Below are 11,502 nucleotides of genomic sequence, written 5' to 3'. Positions count from 1 at the left end.
TGAAAAATTCAAATAACTCAAATTATGTGGTAATTTGCCAGTTGGGTTTCAATTAGGTTTGATGTCATGTTATGTTTGGATTTGAGGTTAAAATATCAACGATAACCAGCAATGCAAAAATAAACAAGATGAGATTCACTGGCAATTTGTTACTTATGGAAAAACTTGTGTACAGTAATAACAGCCATAATTTTTACAATAAACTTGACGATGCAGCATGGCATTTCTACAATGTTTATACATAAAACTTGTTAAAACACACAGGAGTGTTTATGAAATGGGGAACAGATTAAATCCAGATTAATACCATGTCTATACTACATGTAAAGTATGGCCCACTGTGGGTCAGCAGGTCTATCTGGTGGCGGGACAGTACATGCTGTGCTAACAGAGGGGGAACAATCAGATTAGCTATTCAGAAGACTCCTATAACTTTACAATGTGTACCTTTCCTATTTACACATCAACATAACAGTATGTCCCATGGCTTCAAATGAGCACACATTTTAAGAGCAGGTAAATGTTTATATTTTTGATTTAATACAGGCTTTAAATATTACAATACATGTTAAATACTTAGAATTCCCATTTACAGTATAACAAGTTACTGTCACACTCACATACTGCTGGTCAGTATTAGGTGAAGGCCACCTTATCAATAGCTGTAAACACCTGAAAAACAGGCAACACCAGATTATGTTCTTGACCCAAACATATAATACAGTACATCCGGAATGTTTTCCCTGTAAACCTTGATCCTGCACAATTTGGTAATGTATAGGCAACGTGAAACAAGGCTTTCCTTTATACACAGACACTGTTATACGGTACAGCTCTACATTCAAGGCACGACAGCTCCAACAACTGAGATATCAATTCAAAAATTATTGCAAAGGCTGGTTCTAGTGATTTATTTGCTCTGTTCCATGTTACCCCGTGTGAAAATACTGCTAAACTACAACTATATTATGATGTGAATTTGCCCTTGTTCTTAAACTTATAATTCTGGATAGAAAAATACATCCTTTTTGTCATCGTTCAGTGTGATATTAAAATTATTTGGTAATTGTGCGTTTTACAAGAAAGTAACTGTTGTCAGTGGTTCTCTGAATCATCAATGCATGCAGAAAATGTTTTTTCTACCCCAAAAATGTGAGTTCCAAGTGCAATATCTTTAAGCTGCCTCCAATTTTGCAGTTCTTGTTTTTTCATCATATTTTGTTCCTGATTTATAGCCATTTTTTATCCTAAATATATTGTGCCTCTTAACATTCCAAAACTACAAATTCCCAAGATGCCAGATAAATCAACCCGACGGACCGGTCTTGTGGTTTGCCCTCTCCAGCTTTGGTCGCTTGCGGAGAGCGGGAGGCGGGTCCTGTTGCTGGAAGACCTCTCTCATTCGCTCCAGGCAGATTTCCGTAGCGACCTCTGTGTCTTTGGAGAGCTGCGATAGGCTGAGGAAGCCGTGTGGGAGGTCCTCCACCACCGTCAGACTCACAGGCTGGCCCATGTCTCGCAGCTTCTTGGCAAACATCACAGAGTCGTCCAGCAAGGCATCCAGAGCCGAGGCCTGCGTGGACACATGGGGGAGAGAGAAAACCAGCATGCAGCAAGCCGTAGAGGGAATAACAGACACAGCAAATATGAAAAACAGGAAACCTTGGGAGGGAGGGGTAGTGTGAGTCTCGACAATGAAAGCAATGTTTTTATGAATTTATGTGTTCACTCAAAATAATTACTTCTTTGAAAGATTGAAAAGCTGGTGCTGGATCCCCAAGAACTTCAAATTTATTTAAAACAAAACCTCAAAAACTGGATCGCACTCAAGGAATGAATTGAGTTCATCATTGAGCTTAAAGGGGCATCATGCGATGACCTTTATCGACCTCTACTGGCGACCAGTAGGAATTGCAATAACACTGCTCAAATTTATCTCCTCCTCTTTTATTTGTTTTATTATTTTATTGGTTTTACTATTGGCATTGTTCTCTTTCATTTGTTTATAATATTATGTTGGTTTTCCTATTGGCATTATTATCTTTTATTTGTATTATTCTATATTCTATTTTATTATGTTAAGCACTTTGTAACCTTGTTTTGAAAAGTGCTATATAAATGAAATAAATAAATAAATAAATAAATAAAAGTCTCCCATAAGCCCCCCGTCCCTCCTAACGCCCCCTGTCCCTTTGAGCTACGGTGGTCTGTATTTGACACAAACAATAAAATCACATTTTCATAATAGAGTATGTATGTAGTATGTAGAGTATGTATCATAAGTAAGCTAGCTAATTAGAGCATAGATCCAACAGAAACATCTAGTGAAGAGGTAAAATATCACCATGCTAACTAATAGAATAAAAATACTGCTTTGACATTTGTTTTTTTTGGCTTGAGCGCGAGGCTTTTTAGCCTTCGCAGCTGAAATGTCTTGCATCATGTAACACTGTCCTGTCCTGCCCTTGTTGAGCAGTTGAATATGTGTGTAGGTGGGGAGGAGGGTGGGTGTCTTTAAATTCCAATGGGCAGAGAGTTGTTCTTCCATAACAGATTACAATGCCAGCAATATCAGCACAGGGCAAAATAATCCTTGACTTATTGGTATTAATCAACAACCCTATCGACCCCCTGCAGATATATTATGGTCATTTTGTGTTCTGGGGCAGTAAAAATCTTATTTATTGCCCCTTTAATTCTTTTCATCAAGATGTATAACTAGTGTGACAGCTAGATGTTTTCGGCCTGCTTCCTTCTGCAGTAGTTATGGAAAGCACAGGTCAAACCTTGTAGCTGTGCCACTTGTTACACATCATGTTGAAATAGATCCAGCTAAGTGATTGAGATGTCTGGACCAGATTTTGAAATAAACCCAATTTCTTGCAAATATTGACTCGTCTACCCACTGCCTCCCTCTCTCACCACTATGTGTACGGGCGGCAGGCCTCTCAGCAGGTTGTTCGGAGCCAGCAGGGGCGACACAAATGGGTTCTTGATAATGGGGCAGGAGGTCGGGCGAACAAAAGCCAGGCAGTCGGAGCGCAGCGGCTCAAAGCCCTCTGGGTAATCCCTGGGACCCTCGGAGCTCGGCGGGGCGGTGTGTGGGGACGTCCTGCGGGTGTCACTGCCCGGGGATCTTTTTGGCGCCGATGACAGCGAGCGCGTTCCACCTGTGGTACGCATGGGATCCAGAAAGGAGTGGATCCAGTTGGCGGCTCCCTGGGTGAGGTCACTGAGCAGCAGGGCCGTGTCCCGGCCCAGAGTGCTCAGGCTGCCGCTGCCCACTGCAGGCTGCACCAGCTGAGAGTCTGCACCTGGGAGAGAGAGGGAGGGAGAGAGAGAGGGAGGGAGGGAGGGAGGGAGGGAGAGAGAGAGAGAGAGAGAGAGGGAGAGGGAGAGGGAGAGGGAGGACGTAAGGAAAGAAGAGGATGAGACAAACCAGAGGAACAGAGGAAAGAGACAGGAGAAAAGAAAGAAGGAAGAACATGAGTGTTGCATTTAGAGAGACTGTTTCACTAATTTCTAAAACTTTCCACTAGACACTGCCAGTCCAACACACTTCTATTTTTCGTACATTTAGATTTACTCACAGCTTGGTTTTTGCTGTTAGTCTCAATGGCAACAGACACAGTACTTTATTGCATGAATGGGTGAAGATGGTGAAATATAATATTAAAACTGACGCACTGTTGCGGTTCCATACAATAAAACAAAACACCTTACCTTTGAGTAAATCAAAGTATCAAAGAATATTCTCAGAACGATCAAAACAAAAGTAAAGAAATGATACAAACAAAAAGCAATTAAAAACTACTTACCCATTATTATAGTATAGTAAAGCATTACTATAGTAGCAGTTTGTATGGCCACTAGGTGCTGCCATAACTCAAACTAGCTACACTATTATTTACAGAAAAATGAGTCTTTCTACTCCTATTGTCAGGAATCTCTTGTGTTTGCCTTGAATAAACTCTGGATGTGTTCACGGATTGGCACTCCGAGCGCCAGAACACGCTGCAACACCAAACTGGACTGTTTGTGTACTCAGTGTCACCCTGCTGGAGGACTCGGAGTGCATTGTGGGTAACTCTGGCCAAGGAAATGGTGTGTCACAGCCCTCCAGTGTTTACAGTGGCAGTGAATGATATCAGGCTGACCAGCGAGACCTGTTAGCAAACTAGCTGCCACGCCAAGTCAGACCACAACTAGACACAGACAGATTATTGGCTTGATAGTGTAAATGATAAAAGGTTGTTGATTCCCTCTAATATTTTCCTCTCTGTTCCAATGGAGGTGGAAAGTGCTCTTTGTTTAAATGAGGCGTGAAAATAGCACACACCTAAACGCACACACACACCCTCTAAACCCACATACCTCCGTAAGCGTTCAGACACTTGGCGAGAACACCTAGAGGCAGCAGGGGGTCAATGAGCGTGAGCAGGCGGGAGGGCGAGGCGTCAGTGGTGAGCAAGGTAGCGGGGTAGGCAGCCATGATGCCGTCGGGGACCCGGATCCCGCTGGCGATGGCCTTCATGGACATCGTGATGCAGAGGTTCCCCCCAGCGCTGTCCCCTGCCAGACAAACCCGCTCCGCCGTGGAGCCTATGGGACACAAAGACAGATCCTGCAGTATGTAAACATGGCTGCTGCATTCCCACGCAGTGCTACAAACCTCATTAATAAAGGGATCGAGGACACAAGATATTTTGGTGGACATTTTCCATCCAAAGCACCTTACAATACCATTGAACCCATAACTCTGTCAATGTTAGTGCTATACTCTACTCTATTTCTGCATATCTCTGCACCTGAGACGACAGATATTTCCTGTTCCCTGTTCTAATAATAGAGTGATACTGTGAACAGATAAACAATGCACTCACAAATTAATCTGTTGCAATGCATGAAATACATTCCCTCTAATGTTTTGGATATATATAGCTGTGTTTTCTGGCTCCGACGACACACACTGACCCAGCAGATGACAGTTGTTCAGCGCCCAGCAGTAGGCATAGAAACACTCCTCCAGCGCTCGGGGAAACGGAGCCTCAGGTGACAGAGAGTAGTCCACAGACAGGATGGGCACGCTCAGGTCCTTCGACCAGCTTCTCAGATAATTCTAATATATGAGAGGGTAGATGGAGAATGTGAGATGAGAGAAATGCAACACAGTCAAAAAAGTGTCTGTAAGAGTCTTATCTGTTGTCATGCTTTTATGTTTTGTGTGGACCCCAGGAAGAGTAGCTGATGTTCTGCATCTGCTAATGGGGATCCTAATAAAATCCTAAAAGAAATAGAGTGTGCATAGAGTGTGCACTCCAAGGTGTGAGAAAAGGAGGAATTTCTTGTTTTATTATTATTTTTGAGCCATTTGTGTGCTATTTTATAGTTGTTGCTAACCACTTCCAGTCATTTTACTTATTTATTCACTGCCTTTAAATTTACTGTTCAGACTGGCTGTAACACTGCTTTTGAAGTATAAGCACTAAAGATTATTATTATTACAAGTAGTAGTGATAATAATAGTGGTATTAGTAGTATAGTGGTAGTGTTATCACTGTGATAACTGTTGCAATTATCTACTATAGATTAAGCTACTGTTTAGATAATTCATAATCACTATTCCAGTGTACTGTACCTCGTGGGATTTGGAGGTCTGGGCCACAAAGCCTCCTCCATGGAAGTGGATGAGCAGCCAGGGGGAGAGAGGCCTCTTCTGTGACCAGGGGGCGATGGGGAGGGAGAGGGGGGGGGGATCGGTCCGGGAGAAGGCCAGCAACTCCTCACTGTCCTGTACAGTAAGAGGATCATAAGGTGATAAAGAAAACAAGGCAATAGTGAACATGTTGTCCCCCATACACGTCATTGTTTGGGCTACCCATTAGCCAATGCTTGTAGAGTACAGAGTATGGTCTCTGTCAGTAGATCTATTTGTAAGCTGTCACGCATCCTATCTCAGACACAACTGATCGATCAAACAGTGCAATTTTTTAAAATGCCAGAGCACAGTGCTAAAATGCATCATTCCTCCAAGTTTCATCAAAATCGCATCAGTGGTGTCTAAGATATTAAGTTTGAGTTTAAAGTTTTGACCTTTAATTATAGCACCTCTTTGAGGCCAATTAAGGTAAGAATAGCTGAATTTGCAAGTTTTATGTTAACTGGACTCACGGTGTAGGAGATGGAGCCTTTCAAAGTTTGAAATTTTGACCTTTAATGATAGCGCTCCCATCAGGCCAATCAATGTAATTTTTAACACCAGAACACAGTGTCAAAATGTGTCATCCCTCTTTTGTCAAAATCAGACCAGTGATATCTCTAGATTTCATCACGTGGGGGACAAAAAAAGAAAAAAAGTTCATGCATGCCTGTGCATGTTAAGTTTTGTTTCCCAGATTTTAGATATACAGATTCCAATTATTTCTAATTTCCAATTACTAGTTGCCTATTATTTCTTTGTGTGTTCCTGATGACATCTCTGCACTTCACCAGAAACCAGAACACCCGTGGAGTCTCACCTGTCCTTCTCTGAGCTCACAGGAGATCAGCCGCATGTGGACCGGCCCCGGGCCCCAGTGGGCGATCGGAGGGGAGATGGTGGCAAAGAGACTGGGGTCAGAGGCCAGCGGGAGGCGCAGAGGGACGGGGGGCACAGACAGGGTGAAGTTCACCTGCACCGGGCTAGAGGCTATTCTGCTGAAACCCTGCAGGAGGGAGGAGAGGGGGTGGACAGAGAAAGAAACGCCAAGGAATGAGAAGTGAAAACGGATGCACATCTAAGGAAGACAGTGAGAAGAAATCTGGAGCACAAGTGTCACACTGACAAACAGTTTTCAGCGAGTAATGAGATAGCAATGGGATCAATTCTTGGCCCTGCCTACTGTTATAAGCCCAGACTCTGTGAGGTTCCAGAAGGATTTCCAGAACTGCAGGTCCAGGTTCTGGGTTATGCGCTCAAACTCGGCCCCCCTCAACTCCGGGTCGATGACGTACTTCCCTGATGTGAGGAGGGAGAGGGCTGCCATGCCTAGGAGAGGAGAGGACAGGAGAGGACAGGACAGGAGGAGAGGAGAGGAGAGATTTTCAGAAGGATGATGACATCTAAAAAAGGCAAAACAGAACCTACAGTAGAATTTCACTGCCATCGATAGGAGATCAAGACCGAGACAAAACAGAAAGACTCACCTATCCCAGACTGCTGTTTCCCGTAGGTCTCTCCATATGAAACCATGCTTATGACGACCGTCTGGAGAAACGGACGAAGGGTCGGCGAGAACTACCAAAAGAAATGACAGGGCATTAAATAAGAAGAGTTTTGCTCCAAATTGAGGCATCCAACATAAAAAAAAAAAAAAAAATGACACCTACTTTTTTTACAATGATTGAATGCACAAAACAAAAACTAGTTATGGCACTTCTTAAAGTGTAGGTAACTTAAACGCTTGGTTGACAAAATGAAAACACTAGACCGGATATCCTATATTTTATATTTAAACAACATTTGTTCCCGACCATGTGTTGTGATTGGACGAGAGGCCTTCCATAAGAGCTCATAACCGCAATACACAAACTTATACCTCATAACTTTAATTTAAATCACATTTCAGGGACATAACTCCACAGCGCTAAAACAAATTGTACTAAACTAAAAACACACACAACAAGTGGTGAGAAACGACTCTCGCTGCCGCCGACTGACCTGGAAGCCCAGGCAGCGTCCGTAGAAACAGGCTTTGTGCATGGAGCTGTACTCCTGCACGAACCTGCGGCTCAGGTCCCCGTCCTGCAGGGAGTACAGCTGCCCGCAGCTGTTGTCGTTCAGCAGCCGCTGGGCGAGGTGGAGCAGCGCTCGCAGCTGGCACAGAGCGTTACAGTAGGCCTCCATCTCTGAGGCGTTGTGGTCCGCCCGGAAGAAGGCACCGTGACAGTTGGAGGCAATGTAACGGGCTTTGTGTATGATGTGCAAAAGGCAAGACTGCAAGACCTGGAGACAGCACAGAGAGGAGGGTGAAAGAAAGAGAGAAAGAAAGAAAGGAATGGAGCAAGTATCAACACCCTCTTTGTGCCAGGAAGCAACAGGCTTTATGGGAAATGTGTTTTTTATTTTGAGAAACACTAGTTCTAACAATACCACTGCCATGAGATAGAGGCTACAAATCGTCTCGACCATGATCTCATTTGTTTACAGTAATCATACCAAGTAGAGCTGCAACGATTAATCAATTAGTTGTCAACTATTAAATTACTCGCCAACTATTTTGATAATCGATTAATCGGTTTGAGTAATTTTTTAAGAAAAATAAGTCAAAATTCTCTGATTCATTAAATGTGAATATTTTCTGGTTTCTTTACTCCTCTATGACAGTAAACTGAATATCTTTGGGTTGTGGACAAAACAAGACATTTGAGGACGTCATCTTGGGCTTTGGGAAACACTGATCGACATTTTTCACCATTTTCTGACATTTTATAGACCAAACAACTAATCGATTAATCGAGAAAATAATCGACAGATTAATCGACAATGAAAATAATCGTTAGTTGCAGCCCTAATACCAAGGTATCACAATTAATTTGACAATGATATAATGATGATTAGATCAAGATCAAATAGCAAATACAGTAGCATCTGTTAAGTCAAACAGAAAATGGATCCCTTTTGAACACAGCAATGACAGTTCACATAACAAGTGCAGAGCGGTGGTGGGTGGCACCAGTTATACCTTGACCAGGGTGCGGTAGCCATTCCCAGGCGTTTGTGCGTCAAAGTCATAATGGTGGTAGACCGCAGTGAAGCTGCCGACCACCGGCTCCAGAGCGCGGCCGTGCTCCTGAATCTGTCTCATGGATGTGACCAGGCGCTTGGCAACATCACCGTATGGCAAGTCGGGAGGCCCACACAGAGCGGAAATATTCTCCTCACACACCGTTTCCAAGGCTGCAAACACAGCCTTGTAGTCCATGTCTGAGGCAGGGAGAAAGAGACACCGAGTATGTATGTATGTATGTATGACTTGCCTTTACATCCACCTTTGCACCTATCTCAGCCAGACACAACAGACATGTGATGTGCACTGTGTGTATTCCTTCACAAAATGGACCATCAGCCTAAGTGTAAACACACAAATCATTATGACCTTATCGCCTAAAGCCAACCTCATTGCTTCTATAATCACAGGCTCTTGTTATCTGTTTGTTCAAGGGTTGAAGTTCCGGTACAGCTGCAGGATAGTACTTTGAAACCAGGCTGTTATGTGTTGAACCCCGGAGGACGAGCTGACTGCAAAGGCATCACCTAATGGGGATCCTTCTAATAAACAATAAAAAAAACAATAGGCGCTATGGAGTGTGAAATGCTGAGTCCTCTTTTATGTCAATAAAAACACAGACATGGTATAAGATGACTGTGATCAAGCCCACAATACGACACATAGCCAATCAAAGTTTATATGCATACACTATTACATTACACCATTTATGAACTGGTAATTCCCCTGCCATGTGTTTTCAACTTTGGTCAATGATGTCATATTGTGGGTGTGATCACAGTGAGGTCACCACCCAAAACTGAAAAGACTTCCTGAGGAGGATACAACTGTGCATGCTGGGAGACTTCAGGAGCGGCTTCTCTCATCTCCTCCACTACTGGGGCAGCAAGCAACATGGTGGCGTGATGAACATCAATTTGGGGCTCATGGAGGAAAGGAGGAGTGATTTTTTGGAGCTTTGAGATGCACCCACTGTCTCCTAAACCAGTGGTTCTCAATCTTTTTGGCTCATGGCTTAAAAACGAAAGCAATGTCTACTCGCGACCCCCGTCACAAGTGTGCAAGCGAATTCAACCAAAGAATGATTTTCCCTTTTCAGGTTGTTTCACTTGATGCATTATCAGAGGAGGCCGAGAGGCTGAAAACTATTCAGTGTTTCACAAGAAAAATAGCAAAAATTTGAGAAAAATCTAAAAAATAGACATGATAATACATTTGTATAGTAGAAATATGCTTTTTTCCTATCCCATAAATCATCTCGCGACCTCCCAAAATTATCTTGCGAACCCCAGGTCGGTCCCAACCCCCAGGTTGAGAACCACTGTCTCCTAAACAGCAGCAAGGGAGCGCTCCATCCAGAGAAAGATGGACTCATCTGCGTTAGATCTTTTCCTCTCTCGTCACTTTCGTGGAGCATCACAGACCGGGCAGATTTGTAAACACGAGCGAGCTGTGTGCAGTTTACTGACAACGCATTACATGATTTCTGGGTATTGAAGTTTACATTTTTCAAAGATCTACCTGCCTGCCGTTTGGAGCCGCCTACATGTGAGGTTGCCTGGGGCAGCTTTAAAGTTATAAAAAATGCAAAATCTCTACAGTGTCAACAGCAGCTGTGAGCAGTAAGCCTGGATAGCCCGGGGCAGAGTGTGAAATCAGGACACTGTTCATAAACACCGGTAGCTTTATCACAATTTGAATACCTGCTTGATCACTTTTTTTTCCATTTCTAAATAGTCACATTAAAAAACATTATTCTTGGTATCATAGTTACGTTTTGATGTAGAATTGTGTAACTCTGTGTTGCAGATGGGGAGAAAGTGATCAAAACAGTCAGTCAGCCTTATATTCTCTCACTGTATTCTATGTTGTGTAACTATGCACATAGGGGAATGAAATTAAATTACAAAAAAAAGGCTTTCAACATAATTTTCACTGTCTATTTGACATTACACAATATTTGGATTCGCTTGTTGCCCATTTAGTCTGTATCTATGACTACACTACTTCCCAGACAAAATAAAACCACTGTCAGACAGCAGCACTTTTAACCCAAACAGCTGATAGATGGTGACGTAAAACTGGCAACAGGCTCGCCACTGTCCAGTGTCTCCGGTACAATATCAGCTTTCAGCAGCGATATCTTCTTCCATACTGTTAAAACGACACTCATACTTGGTGGGTAACGTTAATGTGGCGCCATCATTTCGCCAGCGTGTCTCTCTGCCTTCACGTTGTGAAACTAAACGTTAAATAAACGAGCCGATATCACTGTTGTAGCAAACCTTTGATATCGGCAACTTCAATCCGCAGACCAAGTTGGAAGACTGTCGATCACTTTGTTGCCTTTCAGTGGAGACCGCATTACAGAGACAGTGTTTGATACCGGTCACTCCTCCGTTCACAGTCCGCGCCGTGTCAGAAACCAGAAACGCCGCACATTACAAACTGTGTGTGAATGTGACTTCCTAGGTGTTTTTAAAGCCTACTCACCAATGGCATCCTCTTCCTTCATCTGCTGACAGTTTTCTGTTGGTTCGCCCGCAGAATGCTGGGTAGGCGTCATGTGAGCAGGGCGCGAGCTGCGCCACACACTGCTGCAACCCGGACAAAATGAGCAACAGGTAGACTGACACTTTAGTAACTGGTTCAAATCTAATTTTACTGATGGAAATATTAAAACATATCATTATTATTTATTTTTTATTTGTATTCATTTATTTATTTATTTATT

The 11,502-nt window shown here is 43.1% G+C and overlaps 1 protein-coding gene across 1 annotated transcript; it reads right to left on the bottom strand.

Annotated features, from left to right (window-relative positions):
• Positions 1 to 346: 346 nt before the first annotated feature.
• Positions 347 to 11,281, bottom strand: lipea (lipase, hormone-sensitive a). The gene is made up of 11 exons (XM_071535667.1): positions 11,262 to 11,281; positions 8,724 to 8,965; positions 7,700 to 7,984; positions 7,186 to 7,276; positions 6,882 to 7,027; positions 6,519 to 6,704; positions 5,639 to 5,791; positions 4,975 to 5,119; positions 4,375 to 4,602; positions 2,923 to 3,314; positions 347 to 1,573 (listed from the first exon to the last, which is right to left on the bottom strand). Exons 2-11 carry the CDS (start codon positions 8,961 to 8,963, stop codon positions 1,307 to 1,309), a joined length of 2,133 nt encoding a protein of 710 aa, XP_071391768.1. The 5' UTR covers positions 8,964 to 8,965; positions 11,262 to 11,281; the 3' UTR covers positions 347 to 1,306.
• Positions 11,282 to 11,502: the final 221 nt, after the last annotated feature.

Source organism: Centroberyx affinis, unplaced genomic scaffold (assembly GCF_046629955.1).
Source record: "Centroberyx affinis isolate AG114_WGS23_722 - 3 ecotype Tasmania unplaced genomic scaffold, CSIRO-AGI_Caff_v1 ptg002746l_1, whole genome shotgun sequence".
NCBI classification, from domain to species: domain Eukaryota; kingdom Metazoa; phylum Chordata; class Actinopteri; order Beryciformes; family Berycidae; genus Centroberyx; species Centroberyx affinis.
This window is presented reverse-complemented; position numbering and strand designations above follow the sequence as displayed.